The following is a 25,278-nucleotide window of genomic DNA, read 5'->3' as shown; positions in this document are numbered from 1 at the left end:
TCCACCTTCTCCATTCTCTATAATGGGGGGACCATTTTCCTCACCTGGGTTTTGTCTTTCTCGTTACTCTTTGAGTATTTTGTGTTTTCATCTCTTCTTTGCAGAGGAGTTTTGTTACATTGGGTTTTCTTCTTTTATTCATTTGCAAGAGATTGTATGCGTTTGCACTTGTGTACCTACCATATCCTAGTAGCCAAGACCTATCTTTCATTGTGTCAATACATCCTCCCTAAGTTTCATTTAAGGTAGGGCATTGGTGTGCTTGATTGTTACACCTAGTGTGTCATTCTCCCATGTTCTAAACATACATTACTTAGTGACCACATAGGAACATTCCCACTCTTGGTGCTGTTATCATATTATGACTTTTCCACCTTAAGTAGGACTTCCACCTATGGCGGACTTACCATTATCATGTAGTGTGCTTGCTACTAGAGTTAGCTTAGGTTGTGTAATAAGTCCTTAATACATTTTAGAGCTAAATAATAAGAAGCTTAATTATAATATTCTAGGTGAAATGCTACCGCATTTCTAACCCCAAAACTTAAGAATGTCTCCAGATCAAGTTTCCTAACCCTTAGTTATCTCGCTGTCTTCTCTAGAGTGCACCACTAAGGTTTCTTCTTGGACATGGCATCCTTTGTCCAAGGCCAATTGGATATGCATATTTTTACATCATTAAAATGTTCTGGCGCTAATATGACAATCTCATTTGGGGATTCATAGGGGGTTAGACTAATCTCTCGCACTGGCACTATTAGCCATTTGTTAAGAGGATTGTACCGACCCCGCGCACTAGCACCATGAGGTTTCATATATCCCATCTTAGCCATTTATATAAAGACAACCCCAAACCCTACACTGGCATTATATGTGAATTTGAATAGTTGTTTCCATAATCAGTTGATGAACATATTATGAAATTTAAATAAACACTAAATATCATTATTCTGAATTAATGTGTATTTCTATTGTATATATGCTTATATATATAGCCATCATATTTTTATTACATAATAAGTTAAGGAAATATTTTAAATATATACCATATCTTTACTTACCTTATGGGAGTTAGTCTATTATATGTCGTCTTTAGCTTCCATGTTATATCTCATTCAAATCTCGTTTTGTCCTTATCTTGTTTCTATGTTTGTTGTCTCTTCCACATTATATGCAATGATATAACCCTTTTGATACTGCTATACTTCTCTTCATCCTCGCTTATTTGAAATGGTAATTGATATTCATCTATGTCCTTCTAAAAAGTCACATCCCTTCATAATCATAATCCTTTTGAAAGGTCACTAGACTTCATAAGTACAAACAGTTCAAAGAGTCTCAACCATTAATAACTACAACCTTTACGAAGAGTCACATCCTTTTATCATTGCAACCTTTTGAAAAAGTCTTTTATTCCCTTCTCACTCCTTTCCTCTTCCATTAATCCTTCTTTAACTCCTATTTGCTCTTCTCCTTCCTTTCTCTTTCAAATGAAGTCTCTTTTCTTTTAAATTGTTTTCTGGGGGAGTCACAATTCCTTTTATAAAATTGTCTTGACCTTTCATTAGAGTTAGATAATTTATACTATTTTAATTTTTATATAATATTATTTGTTTACTTATTTAATTCAAGCTTATTATCATTTATTATTAAATCTTACGAGGTTCCATTTATCACATCTTAGCCATTCAATAGAGGAGACTCTAAACCCTTCATTGACATTTATATGTGAATTTGAATAATTTTTTGTTATATTCGGGGAATGAACATAATACCAAATTTAAATAAACACAAAATATCATTATCTAGAATTATTGTGTATTTCTATGTATATGTGCTTTATATATATATATAGAGCCATCATATACTTACTATACAATAAGGTGAAGAAAAACTTTTAAATATATAAGATACTTTTATGGGAGTTAATTTATTATATGTCTTTCTTACCTTCCATGTTATATCTCTTTTGAATCTCCTTTTGTCCTTATGGTGAATGATTCGATGTGCCTCTCTTTTGGCCTTCCATGTGATATGTCAATCGAATCTCCATTTGTCTTTATGACGAATGATGCGATATGTCTCTCCTATGTAGAAATGGAAAGTATTATCTTGTTTCTATGTTTGTTGTCTCTTTTGCAATCTATGTAGTTATATAATCTTCTTGTTACTCCTATACTTACCTTCCTCCTCCCTTATGTGAAATGGTAATCGATATTCATCTATGCCCTTTTGAAAAGTCACATTCCTACATAATCATGATCCTTTCGAAAATTCACTACACTTCATAACTACAAACTTTTCGAAGAGTCACAACCATTCATAATTACAACGTTTCCTTTTGTCATTGCACCCTTTTCAAAAGGTCTCTTAGTTTCTTTTCATTCCTTTCCTCTTCCATTAATCCTGCATGAACTCCTTTCTTATTCTCTCTCCTTCCATTCACTTTCAAATGAACTCTTTTCTCTTTTATATTTTATTTTGTAGGAGTCACAATTCTTTATTAAAAACCTCTTGACCTTTCATTAGATTTAAGTAATTTATATTATTTTACATTATATTATTTATTTACTTATTTGTTTTATGTTTATTATCATTTATTATTAAATCCTATGAGGTTACATGTATCGCATGTGAGCCATTCATATAGAGACGATCCCAAACCCTACACTAACATTTATATGTCAATTTGAATAATTATTTCTTATATTCAAGTAATGAACATAATATCAAATTTATATAAACAGTAAATATCATTATTCCCAATTAATGTGTATTTCTATGTATATGTGCTTATATATGTAGCCATCATATACATATTATACAAGAAGGTGAAGAATATCTTTCAAATATATAACATACCTTTACTCACCTTTATGGGAGTTGGTCCACTATATGTCTTCCTTACTTCCATGATATATCTCATTCGAATCTGCTTTTGTCCTTATTGTGAATGATGACTTGTGCCTTTCCTTCGTAGAAATGGAAAGTATTATCTTGTTTCTATGTTTGTTGTCTCTTCAACATTCTATGTAATCATAGAATCGTCTTGATACTCGTATACTTCCCTTCCTCCTCCCTTATTTGAAATGGTAATGAGTATTCATCTGTGTCCTTCTGAAAGGTCACATCCCTTCATAATCATAATCCTTTCAAAAAGTCACAACACTTCATAACTACAACCTTTTCAAAGAATTAGAACCATTCATAATTAAAACTTTTTCAAAGAGTCACATCCTTTCATCATTGTAACCTGTTGAAATAAGTCTCTGATATTTTCTTCTCATTCCTTTCCCCTTCCATTAATCCTTCTTTAACTGCTATCTTTTTCTCTCTTCTCATTCCCTCCTCTTTCAAATGAACTCCCTTGCCTTTTATATCATTTTTTGAAGGAGCCACAATTCTTTATTAAATATCTCTTGACCTTTCATTAGATTTAGTGAATTCATGTTGTTTTATATTATATTATTTATTTACTTATCTCTTTTAAGTTTATTATCATTTATTATTAAATCCTATTTAAAAAGGTAACATACTTTTTACATAATCTTTTCGGTAGTTAATTTTATTTATTTATTCATTCATTCTATTTTTATTATAATTTAATTATAATTTATTTAATTATTATTTAATTGATAATAGATTATATGATATGTTTTTCTTTCTATGATTGGTAAAAGGCAAATGCCCTATATATTATATTTTAGGATTATTTTACATTTTGTTTTTACCTTGTTCAAAGTGCACACACTGAGGGAAAAAGAATAGGGAAGAAAGCCCCCAGTGTAGCCTTGGATCGGAGTCTTGTTCTAGAATGTGCATATGCCCCCTAGAAGTTTATGGGGTCTTTAGAGGGCATACCCTCTAATTACACAACAAATATATGATAATTTGATAACTACCGTAATACGAGCTTACAAAAAAGTTGGTTTAATCTTTGAAGATTGATTTGATTACATTGCCTTGTTATATCTTTGACTCTATTGGTTCCCAAAACCGTAGATTGGAATCCTACGAGCCTTACTTGCTCGATGCTGGGATATCCAACCGGTTAAGGCCAACTTGATGGGATTGATCGATGTGATCCAAATCCCTTGTGTTTCTGGCTCTACAAAACTAAGGTTCGGATCCTAGAGCTTGGGTCGGGGTCCAGGTTCAGATTCGAGCCTGGGTTCGAGAAGGGTCTCTGTTGGGGACCATGGGTTTACTTGGGTTGACGTTGGTGAGGACCCAAGCGGATCTACAGTCCAAAATAAGGTCTTTGCCTAAAATCGCGGTGAACCTAGGAGGACCAACGACGAACTTGGGAGGACCTGCCGGTTTCTCTTTTTTTTTTTTTTTTGTATATATATACTCACGAACTCACCGACGGACCGAAATTCAATTTTTTTTTTGACCCAGACCCACGAACTTGAATCAATGCTTGAACTCGAATCGGTAACTTAGATTACGATGTTTTTCACTTAAGTTTGAAAGGTTGACTTGGTATGAGCTTGGCAGCCCAAAAGCCCAAAATAGAACTTAGACTTGGTACTCAACAAAAAACTCAGCTAGGACTCAGCTAAGAAGAAATTTATAGTTCTACAAAAAAAGTAAGAAAGAAGAAATTAATGCATCTACAGAACATAAGAGCTGTAGTTCAAACATTACACATGTGATGTGATCTTGAAACTCACAGTATTTGAAATTTTAATTATTCATACCTTAGCTACCTTGCTCCCTTGTTTTAATTCGTGTTTCAATTTGGTTCTACCCTAGGTTCGACCTAGGTTCCTGTGGTAGTAACTTTGGGGCCCTGGCTGAACTTGGGTGCAGCTAGAGCTGTTGTGCCAGAAAATGTGCCCCATATGCCTTATATAACTATTTTGGATCCCCCAAAATCATGTGCAAATATGAGGTATTTTATTTATAAATTTGCTGGCAATGCTGGATTCTTCTATAGTATTATCATGGTAACATAGGTATGACCACACTCCATGCCGAATTGTAGCTCACATGGTTTGTGGTCCAAATGACTTTGAACCTAATGTTGACCTTGATGCCTATGATCATGATGAAGATGAGCATGAATGCTAAAGATGAAATTTGGTTTGTAATTTGAATTTTTTTTGTGCAAGGACATTTTGAGTGTTGGACAAGTTATGAATATGATGTATTTTATTTATAATTTTATTGGCAAGTATGGATTTATGAGTATCATGCTTTTAACTTAATTTTATCATATGTTTGAAGTCTTGAATATGTATTTAGGATATAATTGATGTTGTTGGTAAATTCTATATTGTAGTTGACGGGTAGAATTGTTATCCGAAAGGGCGCGTGACGGTTGAGTCACCCCTTCGGAAAAGTATATGTACACCGTCTGGAAGGGACTTTGGATAAGCATTGTAATCATCATAATTATATTGTAAGCATTGGAGTGCATATTGCGTATATGAATACAATATTTGTTCTATGTTATATCTTTCTATACAACATGCAATAAGTGACCTTTTAGCCTAAACAGTAAACATTTGGCACCGTTGCTAGTCGAACTTTGAACGAAGGAAGTGTTATGAAGATTAATGCTGAATTCTCTTAACAAGGATAGGAATAAGATAAAAGATAAGGATGAAATACGCATAGCATAGGAAGTTTTAATTTTAGCACAATAGGTGGAGCGCAGATAGAAGCTTCAGCAGATTGCCGACAGACACCGAGGGGGTGAAGGAGCACAGGCGGAGGGATTGAATTCACCTAGCAGATCAAGGAGTGCCAAGGAATTGCCAGAAGAGACTAGACAACGATTGAATTTGGTGGAGACAAGGGAGGAGTTCCTTAACTTGTATATGTCGAGGGTAGAGAATCCAAATGGAAGGGAAGTAACTCGCATGACTCGAAGTGCCGAAGAAGCAAGAGTGTGGAGTGAACTCTTCGTTCCTATTACACCCGACGAACGGATACAGGCAGAGAATCGAACAACTTCGCTTGAGGAAAATCTTTTCTCACTAGGTAACGCGGTTGTTGGAAATAGAATGGTTGTCCGAAGCAACGCTGTTGTGCAGAACAATGTGGGTGCTTAGAACAACGCGGGTGCTTAGAATAGGGCGAGTACACAACAGGTACCGCAAAATCAAAATAAAGTAGCAATGATAGGACCAAAGGAGGAATTGCCGAAGTTTAATGGTGATGGGATGACAGATCTGATTAGACACTGCAAGACTTGTGAAACAGTATGGACAACAAATGGTGTAACAGATGATGATGATTGGGTCCGACAATTTCCAATGACCCTACGGGGCATAGCAATGTATTGGTTTGCAGATGCAGATCCTCAGAAGCTAACTACATGGGTAGAAGTTAGGAAGGAGTTCATTGCAGAGTTCCCACTGCTAAGGGAGGATAATGAAATTGTAGCATAAATATACAACACAAAGTAGGGAAAGAATGAAATGACCTGTGTCTATGCAAGAAGGCTAAAAGAGTTGGTGGGGAAGATGGAGAGCCCACCAGTTGACGGATTAAAGAAATGATGGTTTGTTGAGGGGCTATGACCGACCTTGAAGAAGAAAATGGAGATCGTACCTCTAGCATCGTACGCAAATGCGAATAATTGGGCGATGGATATGGATAGTGAACAGAAAACAAGCAAGAAGAAGAAGCACAAATCGTCGGATTCAGACGATAAATCATCGGATTCAAACAATTCATCATCTAAAAGTAGCAGCAATGATGAAGAATCAAGTAAGAAAGTTTGAGCGTTGCAGAAGGATATGCTACGAATGATGAAAGAATTTAAAAATTTGGAAAAGAATCCTGGCTCGGTGAAGGGGGAATTGTGGTGTATGGACTGTAAAGAGGAAGGCCACACAAAGGTCTCGTGCCCAGAAAAACAATTTTTTGATATTTGCCAGATTGCAGGACATTCCATAAAGGAATGTCCGTTCAATATGAAGTCAGAGGGACACCAACAAGTGTTATTGACGCAGGAAGTGCCCATCGGAACAAACACGAACAATGATGCAACCTCTGGAGGATATCGCAACAATAAACGACATAGAAGGGGTGGTAATAATAATAACAATGATAACAATGGAGGACGAAGTCGGATACAATATGACGCGAGTGGACGATCGATGATACAATGTCGTGTGTGCAACCTCTGGGAGCACTTCGCTAGAGACTGTACCACGAAGGCGATGCCGTAGCTGTTATGCAGATGGTGTGGGCTGGGAGACCACGGAGATTTGAAATGGCCTAAGCAAGGGGTGAACTTGTTAAGCATCGAAGCATGTGATGAGAAGATACTAGCCATCACTCGCAAACAAGAAAAGAAGGTAAAGTACCCTGATGTAGGTTGCAACAAGCACGCACAGAGTTGGAAAAACAAATGGAAATGGAGAAATTACAAGTGAAAGACACTGCTGACATCTTGAAGAGGAACCTGGCTGACCAAAACATGATAAGGAAGGTAATGCAAATAGAAGTTCCAATAAAATTAAATGACCTTCTTACAATGCCTCAGTTACGGATGACAATTCTAAATATGACACCATTCCCAAAAGCAATGGAGGAAACAGGAAAGGATGGTAGTGGAATGACTGCAACAGACCCAATGCTACTGGCACTCACAATGGGAAGACATCCGGTAGTAGTAGATATGGGTATCTTGGGAACAATACTAATAGACACAATTGTGGACGGAGGGTCAGGCATAAATGTGTTACCAGAAGATATATGGAAAAAGTTGGGACAACCTACGTTGTGGCCACCTACATTTCAGTTGCTCACTGCAGATCAATACAGAATCAAGCCGTTGGGAACCCTGATGGCACAATCGGTAACTATTGGAACGCAACCATTTCTATTAGATTTTGTGGTCATTCCGCTAAAAAGAAAAGGGTATGATGCTATCCCTGGACGGGGCTGGTTGGTGCAAGCGAAAGTGAAACATGATTGGAAATGAAATACTCTATCCATGGAATGTAGAGACCGAAGATTCGTAATCGACTTACACACATAGACGATAGGTGAGGAGGTAGTGTTGTCGGATTCCAAAGGTGAAGGTGTAGGGGACGACAAGGGGAAGAAGAGAATGGAACCTGATGAAGAGGGAGTATTGAGACTGGAAGGAGGGTCTAATGATGATGACTTGGACTTGGTGAATGGCCTACTCCATTCGCAGATGGAGGATTGTGAACTCTTTTCGAGCTGTAATATGTTAAGGGTTGACGAAGGTAAGAAAGGAGAGGAAAATGAATGTTTGAAGGTATACAAAGAAGCGAAAGAAGGCAAGGCGGTTACGGCTGAAGCCGAAGGAAAGAACATATTGTATAGCCAATACAAGAGGAAGAACATACTATACAAACCCAGAAAAAGGAAAGATTCCACTGTACGGTACACGATGAACAGATCGGGTGGAAAGAAAAGGTTACATTGCACCACGGGTTTAGTAGAAAGGTACCGATGATGAGGAAACCACATTGTACAGTCTGCACAGGAAACAAAGAGGAAGGGCTTAATAAAAACTATAGTAGTATGGAGTGAAGGTTCTAGAATCAAGAATACAGTTATTGACGACAAGGAGTGGCAGCTGATGGAGTTCATGGTGTACCGAGTTTACAGAGTGCGATCGAGAACAAATTGGGAGATATGGAAAGTCTGAGAGAGAGGTTGTATAATTTAAATAAACTCGATGAGTGACGACTGGAGGCATAGTGGGCCACAGAAGTTACACAAAGGAGGCAGAAGGCATGGCATGATAGGCATTTAAAATTAAATAAATTTCAATCGAGACAACTAGTGTTGAAGTATAATGGGTGCAACAAGATCAGACTAGGCAAATTCAAAATAAAGTGGGTTGGGCCATTTTAAATCTGCGAAGTGGGCGATAACAGAGCAATAAAATTATGGACGCTCGACGGGAAGGAAGTAGCTGATGCAGTGAATGGGTCGAAGCTAAAAGTCTATTATGAAAGAAATAATGCGTCTCTGCATTCGAACAACTTGGAAAAAGTATAAAAATAATAGATAAAGAATGTATATATGTAAGATAAGTAAATGTGGATGATATATAAAAAGTTGAGCATATTTCCTTAGTACGGGCCGGAAGTAAGAAAGTAATGAGTATAAAGAACAGGAATATTAAATTAAAACAAAATGAGTACTGTACGGCCCTTGAGATTCTTACATTAGCATAGCATAAGTAGGAGAGATTTGGAATTGTATAGCTACTAGTGGAAGAAATAGTACACTGTACGGCCCTTCCAAGTTCGAAGAGGAACTATCTACACAAACAACCACCGTACGACCGTACAGATAGAGGGAGAGAGGCACCATACGGTAGTGATAGAAGGGAAACAATTAGAATACCATATGACAAAGGAGAAGGTACTGCACAACCAGTAGAGGCATAACGTGCGGATACAGAGATATGGGAACTCAACAAATGTTGCAATAAATTGTACGACAAGCAGGAAGGTAGAGACCGTACGGACACAAATGCATTGTCTGTGAAGGAGAAAGCATTGTACGACCTTCTGTACAGCAGAGAGGATAAAACATAAGGCTATATGGACATACAAGAGCATTATTGGGAGCAAGAAAGTATCGTACGACATATTAAGGAGATGACTTTACTTTTTGGGGGGGATGATGTTGTCGGTAAATTCTATATTGCCGACGGGTAGAATTGTATCCGAAAGGGTGTGTGATGGTTGAGTCACCCCTTCAGGAAAGTATATGTACACCATCTGGAAGGGACTTTGGATAAGCATTGTAATCATCATAATCATATTGTAAGTATTGGAGTGCATATTGCTTATATGAATAAAGTATCTGTTCTGTGTTATATCTTGCTATACTACATGCAATAAGTGACCTTTTACCCTACATGGTAAACTATTGAATTGTATCAAATATATGTAAATATGTGTGTGTGTGTGCGCGTGCACACACATGTGTGTGAATTTTCCATACACATCCCTGATTCTGCAACCAGTACCTGTCCCTGAATTGGCAACTTGGCATGCAATTATATTGAGTTTTCTTGTGTTCTTTAGATTTTATGATTGACATCTCGTAAGACTTGACATAATAATGTGCTAAACTTGGTTCTATCAGTTCTAATGCAAAAATATTGTATGGACCTGCATTTATTTTTCTCATGAGTTAGATTAATAAAGATGTTAATCAACTTATTATTTGTTTTGGCCCATTTTTCTGCTGGATGACATAACAAGGAGTTGGCAACATTGTGTGAAAACTATGCAGCTTTTGACACATTTAGTAACTACAGAATAATCTTATGAAAATCATGTGCATTTGGTGAAAGCTCAATCTCTTGTATTTATTACCATGTTTTCAACAGTATCTTTATTATCATAAATGAATATAAGCAACATTAGTGTTTCTTCTTATTGGATGTTAACTTTTGCAGCCATTTTGGATCTAATTTTTAGCTGGAAGGCAAGGAAAACCATGAAGCTTTCAGATGTGGTAAGATACATTTTGAAAGTGGTGGTTGCTGCTGGATGGGTGATCATCCTTCCAGTTAGTTATGCTCATACATATGATAACCCTACTGGGATCATAAAAACTATTAAGGGTTGGCTTGGACACAAATGGGAAAGCCCTTCATTGTATGTTTCAGCTGTTGTGTTATATCTGGCTCCAAATGCACTTGGAATGGTATATTTTCTCTTCCCTTGGTTGAGGCGGAAAATTGAGAGCACAAACTGGCAAATTGTCAATATTCTGATGTGGTGGGCGCAGGTAAGAACAAAGTAGATTGTTTCCATGTTGATGCTATGAAGTAGAACCATGTAATATGGTATTCTTTTTTGTTAAAAAGGCTTTCTTGTTTACAAGTCCAAAGAAATAATAAAAACCGTTAGAAAATGAATATTGATCATAACTACAGAAATTAGATTTATGTGGTTGGCTTATTTCAAAAAATTGTGTCAAGCTGGTTGAGATTAACATTAAAGCGCAATTATTGGTTCAAACAAGTACATAAATGATAATTCTACTCGAAAAAAATACTAATATTGCATTGTCGCAGCCTCGGCTTTATGTTGGACGGGGAATGCATGAGGGTCAGTTTTCTCTTTTCAAGTAAGTTTAATATGTTATCCTGGTTTTAAAGCTCTGGATGAACTTTGTTATGGTCATTTAACTTGTGCTTCTCTAATTTCATTTGTATTTTCTATACAAATGAAACTAGAGAAGCATTCAGTTTTCTCATTTCAAGTAAGTTTAACATCTTCTCCTGGTTTAAAGCTCTGGATGAACTTTGTTATGGTTATTTAACTTATGCTTCTCTAGTTTCATTTGTTTTTCTATTAACTTCATTAATTCAATTCTCTCAGGTACACAATGCTCTGGATCCTACTTCTTATTACAAAAGTTACTTTTAGCTACTACATTGAGGTACTTCTCTAGCTTGCAACAGTTGTGTCATCTGCATGATAAATTCCTTTTTAATTTATAAAACAGAAAGAAAGGTGCCTCGACTGAGTGATTATGATCTTTAATAGAAGTGTAGTTGAAATTCAAAAATGCTTCTCTATGCTATAACTTAAATTGCATAGAAGAGATCAATGCATTGTTTGACATAGTTTTATTCAGCTGGTTGAATCTATTCAAATCGGAAGAGCTTTAGGATTTTTTTTGATTTGTGAATTCATTGTTCATTCTAAACTGTTCTAAGCATCTTTTGGAATTGTCTATGATATAAGTTTTTCTATATAAATTGCAGATTAAGCCCCTAATTAAGCCCACACAAGCTATCATGCGAATGAGTATAAACACATTTGAGTGGCATGAGTTTTTTCCACAAGGTTAGTTTATTTACATTATGGTTTTGATAAGACATCCAAGAACTATTTACTTCTTACTAATGTATGTGTTACTGGGATTGCAGCAAAGAACAATCTGGGTGTGGTTCTTGCTCTTTGGGCTCCAATAGTACTCGTGAGCTTAATGACTGAAATTGTTCTAATTTGTTTATGTATAGCACATGTCTCTTAACGCTTATGTTTTATTGGTTTCTGGATTATGGATATATGTCAGTTATTCATCTGCAGGTATATTTCATGGACACACAAATTTGGTATTCCATCTTCTCCACCTTGTTTGGTGGTATCTATGGCGCATTTCGCCGGCTTGGTGAGGTGTGCCAACTCGATATTGTAGCAGATTTGATATTTTTCTTCCCCATAGGTTCCTGATTTGTTCTTTTTTTGTTTGTTATTTTGTGCTGATCTGTCTTTTCTTGCTGGTATCAGATTCGCACATTAGGAATGCTAAGGTCTAGATTCCAATCTTTGCCTGGAGCATTCAATGCACGTCTGGTGCCACCTACTGGAGATAAACAAGAGACTAAGGGGCTGAACTTGAAGAGGCCATTCCAATCGCTTTTGTCAAGGAAGTTTGAACAGGTTCCCTTTTGCCGCATCATCTCTTTCAAGGAAAAACATTTAGTGTAAAACCAGAAGATTAACTTGAATTATATATCGAAATAATATTCCTTTTGTAGGTTAATGCTGACAAAAAAGAGGAGTTCGCTAAATTTGCTCAACTTTGGAACCAAGTGATTACAAGTTTTCGTGCAGAGGATCTGATTAACCAAAGGTGATTGTTGGCCTTCAAATCAAACGAGACAAGAATTATTGTTCTTTAGCTGAGTTTGTTGATGGTGTTTGATCCAATGGCATGCAGGGAGATGGATCTATTACTTGTTCCTTATTCTTCAGATCGTGCATTACCTATCATTCAATGGCCACCTTTCTTGCTTGCTAGCAAGGTTTTGCATTTTATCTGATAGCTCTTCCATGTTATGTAGCTTTTTCCTTTTCTAATGTGGCCCGGTTTCTCATTATTTTATTTTTTGATTCAGATACCTGTAGCATTACACATGGCTAAAGAGTTTAAAGGAGCCTATGAAGATCTTAAAAAGAAAATAGAGTATGATAATTACATGAGTCACGCGGTTAAAGAATGCTATCAGTCATTTATACACATTCTAAGAACAATTGTTGTTGGCAAACAGGATAAAAGGTAAATTTGTCAGTTTTTTTGAACAAGCAGCTTGTGATTATTTACAGTTCTTTTCTTCTTAGATCAGGGATGGAATACAGTTCTTTTCTTCTTAAACTAAGGGTTGAATCTAATGCTACTATGTATATGTTATTAATGCGATTTAGAGATAAAACAATCTTCAGGAAGCTTTCTCTTTTCTACTGAATTTTCCTCTTTCTTTTTCTGTTGATATTACTCCATAACTTATTTGTAATATTTCAATTTATCAGTGTGATTGATGAGATTATTGAGAAAGTGAACGATAGTGTTCAGACTGGTAACCTACTGAAGAATTTCAATATGAAGGAGCTACACTTATTGAATTCAAAGATTGTGGAACTCATAGAACTTTTGGTAATGTTTTATTTTTGTTATTTATGTCGCCTCTATTATTAGCACCATCGTTGAAGTTCTTTGATGCATTTTCCTTTAGGAGATGCCAACTTAATTTATGCATGTGTTTACAGTTGAAAAGTGGGGAGACTACATCTGAGGAGAAAAATGGCGATACTATATCTGATAAAAAAAACAGTGAGAGTATATCTGATGAGAAGGAGACTGTATCTCGAGTTATTATTCTACTTCAAGACATGTTGGAGGTGGTTACTCGAGATATGATTATTGATGGCCAAGGGTGAGAGTTCTTCTGTTGATTAATTCACAGTTCACATGCATTGGCTATACAGCAGCTGATCCTATCTGATGTTGATTTGCAGTTTTTTAGATTTAAGCCATGGATCACTTTTAAGGCAGGAATATGAAACCACAGGTGAAAAAAATTTACAGTTATTTGCATCTGAAGGTGCAGTGACGATTCCAACACACGATGCTTGGATGGAACAGGTACTGTATTTTATTCAACAATTTTTGGCAAATTAACTTTCCAGGTAGACAATTTTTTTTTTTTTATGTGTTTCTGACTTAGATCGTGTATGAATTTTTTTAGCATCACAATCTAAGCCAGAAATACATAAAAGGAGCTTTAATCGATTGTGGAAATCTGATGATATTGATTGAAACAAAAAAATCTTATATTATTTGAATGGTTCAAGAAGGTATGATTATAGTTGTTTTTAGTGTTGGTGTATATGTTGTGTAAAATGTGTCCATGGGATACTGCATTCTATGTGAATCTAGTCTCTCTAATTCTGCATAGGTTCCACTGGAAGCTATGTGTTTTGTTGATAGCCAGAGACTTGTTTTTGATTGGCAGATCAAGAGGCTTCATTTACTATTGACTGTTACAGAATCAGCTATGGACGTCCCTGTGAACTTGGAAGCAAGACGTCGTATTGCCTTCTTTACAAATTCCTTGTTTATGGATATGCCCAATGCACCCAAAGTTCGTCATATGTTATCCTTCAGGTAACCCTCTTTTGTTTCCATATAGATCACTATCATTCTTGATATTTTCATTTTAAATATTAGATGCTAAAAAACTAAGTTAATTGTTAGTTCTAGCATTAAAAACCTCGTAGTATTTTGATTAGTCTTATTGCAATCCTGACACAAAATGGAGGTGTGTATGGTTAATTTTATTTCAAATAATGAGAGAGAGCTATCTAAGATCTAAGTGATCCCAAAAGTAACCTTTTAGACTAAAATTAACTTCACACTAAAACGAGATAAATAATAGTTATAGGTCTGGAAGCTATACAAGATTTCATAAGGAGGTTTGCATAAATCAATATGATCAAATGCCCATGTTTTTGTACTGGATACATGAATATACAAATAAACAGGATGACCTTCAGATATGGCTTCTTTTGAGGCACGCCCCCTCTGTGTGGGTAGGAATTGGTTGGCTAAAGAAATTATATCAAATTTGCAGACTTTGAGTATGAAATCGGTTCGAAGTTACTTTTGCAGTCAAAGAATCTCTTGTTTCAAACAAAATATTGTTGGCACTTTGACACGAATCACCTGTCCATCTGAGTCATCCCTGGTTTTCAGTTTTGGTCATTTTTTTCTCAAATGAAATTATGCACACATTTGTTGCTATGCTTTTGGTAATTTCAAAATTTTCAGTAGTAATCTTTCTACATTTATCAGGAAAGGAGGAAATGTTGACTAAACCTTTTTTGCAGTGTTCTGACACCATACTACAAGGAGGAAGTTCTCTTTTCAAAGGATGATCTTCAGAAAGAGAATGAAGATGGAGTGTCAATTATATTCTATTTGCAAAAAATTTACCCAGGTCAGAAACCTGTACCAGAGTCTATATGACTTCAAGAGAACAATTGCAAAAGGTTTATTATTTATTTTTGTTATAACTACGTGACATTTATGACTTACACTATATTTAACAGATGAGTGGAAGAACTTCTTAGAAAGAATTAAGTGTGAAACGGAAGAGGAAGTATTGGGAGATGAAGCAAAAATTTATGAACTTCGGCACTGGGCATCCTACAGAGGACAGACACTCACTCGGACAGGTATAACAGGGTCAAGATTTATATCATAGATAAAGCCAGTGAAATGTGACATCTATATTGCATCAACATATTTAAATTATTATCTATTCATTCTTCAGCCATGTATTTATTGTTTTCCTGCACTTCTGTGATTGCAGTCAGAGGCATGATGTACTACAGGAAAGCCTTAGAACTTCAATCATTTTTGGATATGGCAAAATCAGAAGGTTTGTGACTATTTTGAGTACATTCCTAAGTCACAGTATGTGGATAAATTGGGCTGGATCCCAGGTGTGATTATTAAATTTGGCATAAGAATGCTTATTTGTGATTTAGGAAGAATGACTTAAAGGCTTAAAAGAAAGTAATAGCTGAGCAGGTGCGTCATTTGTCTGTTTGTTGTGTAGAAATCCTGGGTGGATACAAAGCACTAGAGTATCTACCAGATGAGCAAAAAAGAAATCAGCGAGCATTGTGGGCACAGTTGCAGGCAGTGGCAGATCTAAAATTTACATATGTAGTGTCGTGCCAACTTTATGGCATACATAAGAGATCTGGTGATGCTCGTTCTTATGATATATTGAACCTTATGAAGACGTATGTTCAAGAGCGCTTATTTAATTATGATTGATGTTATGACAGGCTTGTGCTGTACAGATTGATGATCTATATTGATTTTAATCAAAATTTCTTCCAATACACAGATACCCATCTCTACGTGTAGCTTATATTGATGAGGTAGAAGAGAGAGTAAAAGATAAGTCACACAAGGTCTATTATTCAGTTCTGGCAAAGGCAGTAAAAGATCATGATGAGGTATTACTTTGACTTAATGCTGTTTGATGCTTATCTAGGCTTTCTTGAACTATGGCTTTCAGAATTGCATCTGGAAGGCTTTTCTACTCAGAAGAAGTGCACTAAAACAATGTCTAAATTGTAATTGATAGCAATAGGAATAGATGTAATGAAATTGGGAATAATTACTTCAATGTAGAATGCAATATATACCAAGGAAAGTTAAATGAATAACTGACTAGACCAGGCCAAGTACCAAACTACCTTATGCTGGTAATAGTGCTTTATTATTGGTTACTATCTATAGATGGTGTATTCATTTATTAAATGTATCATGTATTCTACAATATTCCAGATATTGGGCCTTTATACATCATTTTCTCAAGAATTCCAGTCAACGAGTGTGAAAAGTTTGGGAATTATGTGCTGCAAATGATTTGGTAAAGATGCTTACATATTGCCCAAGTTCAATAACTTTGGAGCTGAATGTTCTTTTGGTGAACATGCTTGTGAATGTAGTGCTATTGAATCTCAATATGTTTAGCATGCTCATAAAAACCTGGGTAACGAACAATCTTTAACACTTGATTATTGTAAAACAGAAATGTTTGTCTCTCAAGTACAACCATTCCTATTAAGATGCAATTAAACCATTTTATACATAAGCAATTTCACCTGTGGTATGATATTTTGCTTCTGGGGAAGGTGAACAACAACTTTTGGTTTTTAGTTCCCCATGATGTCAGACAAAATAGCAAAAAGGAAAGAAAACCTAAATTTCATCCAAAGAACCTGCATTGCCTGAGAGGGCATTCGTTCAAAACTGGCTTCTTTCAGAATACCATTTATGTTTACATTCTGTTAGAATCATACGATGCACTTGTAATGGCACTTTGTACATTCAGCCACATCTCTACAACTACAATATAATGACTGCAGATTACCACTTGATGTCATTTTGGATTATCCAATCTCTTCCATAGAACTCCTTTTGACTTTACGGGCACCACTGAAATTCTTTGATACCAGAATAAAGTTCTGAAACAATGGGTGATTTGATTATTGAAGGTAGAATGAATATATACAGAGGAAAATTAGTCAAATGAATGATCATCAGGCTAGGGATTCCAAACTTTCAAACTACATTGAATTAATAATAATGCATTATTATTATCATTTTTACAATGATGTAATAGATTATTGTATATATGTATTTTAGTATTCCAAGACATGTTTCTACTGTAGTGAGTTATTATAGAATCTAAACTAAAACATTTTCCCAAAGTCTGGCTAACTGTGGTTACTGAAGTCTTCTTTACTGCGATTCACTGTCAGGTAAGTATAATCTCTTTCAATTTTTTATGCCTGTTTAGATGTACCAAGGACTCTTTTTAAAATGTTCACAAAAAAAATGCTTCCCTTCAAAACTTTAATGTCTGAGGACCTACAATACCTTAATTTTTAATTTTCTTTGCCTTGTACATATATGTTTATCACATTAACTAAATTAAACAGGAATAGAATACTTAACTGGATGTGTGCTTTTAAATTTACTTGCTAAGAAAGATATTCTTTGATGGGCGGAATCACCAAAGTGGTGAATTAAGCTAAATGCATAGTTAGCCGCATATTAACGTGACTCACCACGAGTCAGCTGGGTGGGAAAGTCAGGCCACCTCTGCCGGGTAAAAATGAACCATGACCCTGACCTGCCAAGTCATCAAATATCTTATATTTATATAAGGTATTTTTAATAAAATACCCTGGCTCGCTGAGTCACGACTGAGACCGAGCTGGGTCACGGGTCAAATTACCATTACCAAGTCAGAGCCGGGTCTGAGTCTCATTACTTTGGTTATCCAGGATATCATCAATCTGACCCAATTGTTTTGTGTTAATCATTAGTTGTAAATTTATGTTAATTCCAGGATATCTACCGCATCAAGCTTCCAGGTAGGGCTGACCTTGGTGAAGGCAAGCCAGAAAACCAAAACCATGCCATAATTTTCACTCGTGGCGAAGGTCTTCAAGCAATTGACATGAATCAGGTATACCTAGCTTCTAAATATTTTATAATATTTACTTTTATGGTTATAATCTTGTCTTATATCTAATTTAAGACAATTAAATTCATACCGCAGGACAATTATCTTGAAGAAGCTTTTAAAATGAGAAATTTGTTGGAGGAATTTCTTCAAGACCATGGGGTACGGGCAGCAACAATTCTTGGTCTTAGAGAACACATCTTTACTGGCAGGTGCGTTAAAGAAATGACTCTATTCACAAGAATCAAAGCATGGAATCTGCACTTATTGTATGGTGACTTATAAGTTGAACATGAGTGGTCTTGATAGGCAGATAGTATAATGATAATCGTAATAATGTTTAACAAAATGACTTACAGCTTACATAAAATAGAGATAAATAAGTTATTTTGTTGTGAACAAGAATTGTGCTATTGTTTTGTGCAGTGTGTCATCACTTGCCTGGTTTATGTCAAATCAAGAGACTAGTTTTGTTACCATTGGACAGCGGCTCCTGGCAAATCCGCTTAAGTAAGATATCTGCACCGCTCACTTTAATTCCAATGGAATGTATATAATGGTGTGAACCACTTGTTGGTTTTTAGATGAATACTGTAGTCAGTTTGTGAAGGTCTGTAAATGTAGCTCTTTCCAGATACTCAGTATCTTAATTTCATGGATTGCAGAAACCTTGCCTTTGTTGTGTTAAATTTCTTGTTTTATCAATAGTGAATACAGTTGATATCCTTAATGCTGCATTTGACTTTGTAACACCATTGACGTTGATGATTTATGACTTTTTTTCTGATTAATAGCATACTCAGCCGTGGATTCTTTGATACTGAAAATGGCAAACAATTAAAATTATCAGTGACAGATCATTTAGTCCAAATAATTGCAGAAAAAACATCTAAAATTCAATAATGGGATATGTTTCTATAGGCATACAAAGCCTAGCTTGTTTTGTCTCCCTCAGCTAAGAACTTTTAAAAATGAACTTAAATGGGATGGCTATAGGTAAATATAGTCTTTCTGGGCTTAGCAGAGCTTGTAGAGATAAAAATGGTCAACCCAGCTTAATATATGATTTAGAAGCTGGCAAAGAAACAAACAAGTAGGCAGAAGATTTTGCAATGCTCAAGGAGATTTGATCAAAGGAATATGGTTATACAAGTATTAGGTGAGGAGATTTGATCAGAGCAATACAGTTATACAACTATTAGGTGAATCATGGTTCTGAAAGCTATTATTGTTGCAGCTAAATGTTTGTCAAGTTATGAGATATGTCCCATGTACAGGGCACAACTATTGGGACGGAGACCCCTGTACAGAAATGTTGTTGAGCTCCTTAGAAATGTTATGTATCAAGTGTTAGTGTTATATCTTTAACATATAGTTTATTTGCACAAGTTATTACCATCGAGTACCCTTCTTTCTCATTTCAATCAATTGATTCAATTTGTGATATTGTGTTTCTTGTTTACAAACACACTGACACTAGGGCTATACAAGGTCTTGGTTTTAATTTGGTTTCTATATTATCGGGGAATGACATAAAACTATTGTCTTATTTTGAAAGATCCCTGATAGATGCCCTTGCTGATCTGCTGTAGTTTTTAAATTAATAAACTATATTTTCCTGTGATTTCTTTGATGGTCTTTGAGAATAGACAGAAGTTGCAGAAGGTTTTGTTTTTGTTTTGTGTTTTTTGATAGTTTTCACAATAGTAATGAATAATGAACAATAAACATGAGAGGAGACTGAAAATAAATAAGAACAAAGAACCAAATCAGAATTGCTATAAATTGTACTAGGCAGATTTTTGATTTATAAGGCCAAATAATAAATCCAATGCAGTTCCAAGGAGCTTACATGCAACAATGATGCCAAACTGTTGCAAATGGCAGTCGTAAGACTGCAAGGAATCACATCCCAGCTGAAAGAATCAATCTGTAACGCTGAAACCATAAATTTGCAACCTGAATCCACAATAAAGAATGGTGTACTCTATTCCTGATAGCAACACACATTGTCTGAAGAATCCAATGCCAATAACTACTGAGGGCTAAGTCCCAGCCAATCCAGAACCTGGGGTTTGCGTCCCAGATGAAGAATTGCTCTCTCAGAGCCAATTCACAAAAACAAGTTTTTCAATATGCAAAAGATAATAAGAAATTAGGTCTCCATCTCCTTATATCATAGTTCCAAAAATCGCCATGAAATCGCCGAAATCGCGATAAGATTCATGGCTCCCGATTTTTTTGGAATCGGAAATCGCTGGTGGCGATTTTTTCTTGTGAATCGCCTGAATCGCCAAAATCGGCGATTCATGGCAAAAATCGCCAAAATCGCCATCGTGAATCTCCAGAAATCGGCCACGGCAGCAAGGATAGAAAGTTCAATTTTTTTTAAAAAACACATGTTTTATTTGCTTTCTAAGTTGACTTTCCTCTTTGTTATAACCCTAAAGAGCCTTCTATTTGCTTAGTATGAGTAGAAGAGAGGAAGAGTGAGAGAGAAGAAGAGAAAAGAGAATCCATAGGTTTCCAACCGGCAAGAAGGAAGAGCACCAAAGAGATCAGAAGTCCATTTGGGGATATGTTTCAAAGTTTCAAACTTTCATGGATCTTCAATGTTCATCTTAGATTCTTACATAAATTTATGATTTGATGTCTTATGGATCATCTTACATACATTCTATGATTTAAATCATTATGATCATTTGATTTCTATTTACTTCAGCTAGCCTACAATTTACATTTTAGAATCTTAGATAACATAGTTACGTATGTGATGGATTTTATGTTTCATGTTTATGTATGTTAAGTTTTAACTTCTATTTGATGATGTTATAGTGTGCTTAAGTTATATTCAATAAAGGGTGCATGAAATAAGTTTTAAATTGTTAAAATCTTTAAATTTAAAGGGTTTTTTCAAATTTGCCGATTCATCGCCGATTCATTGCCGATTCACAATTCGATTCGGCCTTGCCGATTCCGATCCGATTCCGATTCACGTTTCTTTGCCTTATATCCCCTTCCAATTGTAAATTGAACCCTAAAGGGAAATTACACTTTGCCCTTTAAATAAAATATAATAAAATAACATTTTCCCAATTAAAGTCGTCCATGCTATAGGAAAAACATTACTTTATTAAAATTCCATAGCTGAAGGCACCAAAAAGTCTACAGATAGTAAAAATCATGTATAATAATTCGAGACCTTTCCAACGAGCTATAACACATAGGTGTACTTGATCAACTGAAGCCAAAATCCCTTTATTACTCCAAAATGGTTATATTATTAACCTTATTTTAATTTATTTAATCACCAACTTAGGAAATATTTAAATATATTAAAATATTTCTCAAATGGTCCCAAAAGGCCCAAAATAACCAATCAAACATGAATCTGACCTTGTCACCTGTCTGTGACTATTGCCGAACAAGATGGGTCAACTAGCAGTCCATCCCTAAAATCTAGGTATGCTCCTAAAAAGTAGGAGATTGCCCCAATCAACCAAACTTGAGTCCCAATGACTCTCCCCTACTGTGTGCACCTCTGAGAGAACTGTCACTAAACTGAGAGTTCTTCCTAAAAAATAGGAGATGCACTCTAAGTCTCCAAAACGTTCGCCGAGGTCTCCAAATGCCTCCTAGACCACTCCTAGTCAATCCCTACAAATTAGGAATCCCTCCTAAATTGTAGGAAATTGTTGTCTATTGCTCCAATCTACTTGGGAAGCTCATGCATGACTCTCAAAGCTCCTAGGTTGGTTCCCTCTATGGTCTGCTGGCCTATGGGAACCAGATAATAGACCAACCTTGCTAGAAATGTTGTCACTAGGGAAGGGCAGAAATTGGGGACATGACATATTTTTTGCAATATACAAACTTTAGCACAATGGACTAGAGGTCCATAAAATAATAAATAGTGAACTAAAACTTATTCATTGAATAGTTTGCTTGTGCATAAAGCTGGCTTACTATACAACCATGGTCGAAAATTTCAGTTTCTAAATCAGGAAATCTTCAAACTGATATTTTGTAAGGATAATTCCCAACCAAAAATATACCCTATAAAAAGTCTTCGAAAAACATTTGATATAAATATTCTCAAAGTCGATTTCCTAGGATATGATTGTCTTTATAAATAAAGTGATGGCTAAACATAGCACTATCTACAAGTTGCTTTTGCTAAAATTAGCTAGTCTAATACTCTGCTCAAAGCGATGATTTTGACTTGTTATGTGTGTCTAGCTTCATTGTAAAGTTTCTGCTAAATCCTTATCTCTTAATCAGACTTTTAATCGAGTCTTATATGCTGAGAATGATCTTCTAAGTAGTATGAATATTGATGAAATTAGTGCTTATTATAATGCAGAAACAATATTGAATATTTAACCTTTTATTGTGATAGAGAATCTCAGATATAAATTGTAGGATATAAAATGCTTCTAGGAGCAGACTGCTGTAACTGTGTGTCCTATAATCTGCATTTACAACCTACTTATATATCCTTTCTAAAGGGTATGTCCCTCAAGGGACATAACCATTCCTAACTTGGCACCTATAGGAGAGATATATATATATCATTAAATGCCAACATTAGAGATATATTTCTATTAAGAGGAATTACGGTCTGTGCTGTCAGACCTGTAGGTTTATCTTGGTTAATATTCTTAACATTCATTTAGCTCCATCTGTTATGGATGTCTAACTTTAGGTACTTTAGACCTTTAATGCATTGATTTGTCTAATAATTTTAGACATAGCTCGACTTTAAAAGTAATTATTAGATGTCTAAAAGTAATGCATAAATTCTGGAAATAATATTTTTTTTTCTGCACTAAATAGCCAAGGAGTAGATTGCTAGAAAAGAAGACTTAAGATTTCTATTGTGTGTCTTCTATCCACAATCTTGCTTCTACTTATATATTACCCAAGAGTCTTGCTTTTTCAAATAGACACAACCCCTTCTAGGTCGGCCCTCCATGAAACAAACTACTCCAAAAATCAGTGCCCTTGCTCCTTAACTAATATAATTAATACTTAGTTAACTACATTAGTTAATAGAAGGCATATAAATATGCCTAGCGAATCGCCGATCTGTTCTAACTTCTAAGGGAGATGTAATTATCATGAGACCATATATAAAGGAAACGACATGCATTTATAGATCTGTCTGATCTGAAAAATCAGAACATTAATATGATCAAGTTATTAGGATTTAACATTAAAAGGTTCCAACCCTATTAGGAGTTGATGAGAGCAATAGGCTCACTGCCAGAGCACACTGCTCAAAGAGATAAGGTTAAATCCACCTTCAAGAAGACTCATTGTTTGAGCTGTTAAGGTTAAAACCAACTTCAAGGATATACAAATCTGAATGATGAACTTACTAATGACAACAAACTTGTCTTAACAGTTCCAATCAAGTGCACTAGGAATTATCACAAATCCACTGATACCTCTTCTGAAAGCATCTGTTAATCCTTTAGCTTTTCTCTGATATCCAACATCATACTTTCCTTTATGCAACTTACAACCAATCAATTAGGTCGGCCTATTGGGACTTCCCCAATGCACAGTTAAATAAACAAACCATGCTAAGACATACACACTGTCTTAAAGAAAGATTCAACAATTACATAAACCAAATTACATGCCATAATCCATAATTCAACACTGGATACATTAATCAACACATTCCACCATATTTTCACCTACCAAAACAATATTCCGTGCGCCACACACTAGTAATGAATCTAGCATGAACCAATTGATCCGCATCCCAAAACATGTGCCAATTGAACTCTTCTACCATGCATTATGCTCGCAAACCTTAAGTCAAAATTGTCAACATGCTATACCCAAAATATGACAACTACCTTTGGCATAACTCTTTGTTACTTGCCTGTATCTATCCTTCACCAAAATAACCATTACTTACTCAAATCAACACATAAAGAGCTGCGACCATAGACATAATGTCTACACTCATCCTGCAACAAAAATCCATGTTCACATACTTAGGACTGTCTTACACTACCTGTATTGCACTGATCAATAGCCTGTAACATAATTTTTTAGTCTTTCTAACCTAATTCTCAAACCACAACATATATTGACATCAGTGACTAAACCTATGATCCAACCATGATGTCAACAACAATTTGAGCTCAACAATCTCTCACGTTCCCAAAAATCTCCCCCTTTGGCATTATCAGCAACATATGGTGAAAAACCATCAATCCAAACATAGCATCTAAATCTTACTTTCTGAATATCCTCAACATAGCTCTTCCATAGACATACTTGCCCTTCATTAGGAAATACTTTCCTCAATGGAGATTTTTCACATGATCTCTCCTCCTCTAACATCGATTGCAAAGGGTGCCAAAAATAATGTCAAACCTCTGAAAACAATTTCTCCCTTTGTGATAATCAATCTCTCATTGTGATAATCTCTACCTTTGATGATCTCTCCCTCATTCTGCAATTCTTTTGATCAAGCATGCCTACAACCAAAAGGCAAATCAAATGCCAACAAAAACTGATACAAATAGCTCTCAAGCTTAGCTCTATGCAATGCGACTCCTCCCCCTGAGGATTGGGACCAAGCATTATGTCCAGGTGTATGAATATGATCTGATTACATCTGGCTGATGCATACCTGCATCAATCAATACTTGCAAGGCAGGGCCATCACCCCAAGCATACCTCTAAGATACTCGAAGGTATTCTTAGGGAAAGGCTTGGTAAAGATATTTACAATCTGATCCTTAGAGCTTATAAATTCCAATCTTATCTCTCTCAAGAAATCATACTTCATTGATAGATGCTTAGTCTTAGAATATGACACTAGATTCTTAGATATATTGATAATGCTTGTATTATTACAATGTATAACAATAGGTTCAATAAAAGTTATACCAAAGTCTTTGTAATGTTCCCCATCCTTTAGACCCTCAATGGAGTTCTTA

General features: G+C 35.5%; 1 protein-coding gene across 8 annotated transcripts in view; it reads left to right on the top strand.

Annotated features, from left to right (window-relative positions):
* Positions 1 to 25,278, top strand: part of LOC149542351 (callose synthase 3-like) — a 167,556-nt gene that overhangs the window by 41,728 nt on the left and 100,550 nt on the right. For all 8 annotated transcript variants that reach the window (XM_089797320.1, XM_089797319.1, XM_089797324.1 and 5 more), the window contains 22 exons: positions 10,418 to 10,752; positions 11,042 to 11,094; positions 11,349 to 11,409; positions 11,738 to 11,819; positions 11,903 to 11,952; positions 12,066 to 12,152; positions 12,267 to 12,419; positions 12,518 to 12,612; positions 12,700 to 12,784; positions 12,878 to 13,038; positions 13,290 to 13,413; positions 13,527 to 13,693; positions 13,776 to 13,902; positions 14,273 to 14,424; positions 15,147 to 15,256; positions 15,369 to 15,494; positions 15,632 to 15,700; positions 15,881 to 16,070; positions 16,178 to 16,289; positions 18,197 to 18,316; positions 18,410 to 18,525; positions 18,740 to 18,823. In XM_089797320.1, coding sequence (XP_089653446.1) covers positions 10,418 to 10,752; positions 11,042 to 11,094; positions 11,349 to 11,409; positions 11,738 to 11,819; positions 11,903 to 11,952; positions 12,066 to 12,152; positions 12,267 to 12,419; positions 12,518 to 12,612; positions 12,700 to 12,784; positions 12,878 to 13,038; positions 13,290 to 13,413; positions 13,527 to 13,693; positions 13,776 to 13,902; positions 14,273 to 14,424; positions 15,147 to 15,256; positions 15,369 to 15,494; positions 15,632 to 15,700; positions 15,881 to 16,070; positions 16,178 to 16,289; positions 18,197 to 18,316; positions 18,410 to 18,525; positions 18,740 to 18,823 — 2,659 coding nt within the window. The remainder of the gene's footprint in view (positions 1 to 10,417; positions 10,753 to 11,041; positions 11,095 to 11,348; positions 11,410 to 11,737; positions 11,820 to 11,902; positions 11,953 to 12,065; positions 12,153 to 12,266; positions 12,420 to 12,517; positions 12,613 to 12,699; positions 12,785 to 12,877; positions 13,039 to 13,289; positions 13,414 to 13,526; positions 13,694 to 13,775; positions 13,903 to 14,272; positions 14,425 to 15,146; positions 15,257 to 15,368; positions 15,495 to 15,631; positions 15,701 to 15,880; positions 16,071 to 16,177; positions 16,290 to 18,196; positions 18,317 to 18,409; positions 18,526 to 18,739; positions 18,824 to 25,278) is intronic.

This window comes from Cupressus sempervirens, chromosome 8 (assembly GCF_028749045.1).
Source record: "Cupressus sempervirens isolate cs-2001-9-10 chromosome 8, ASM2874904v1, whole genome shotgun sequence".
NCBI classification, from domain to species: Eukaryota; Viridiplantae; Streptophyta; class Pinopsida; order Cupressales; family Cupressaceae; genus Cupressus; species Cupressus sempervirens.
This window is presented reverse-complemented; position numbering and strand designations above follow the sequence as displayed.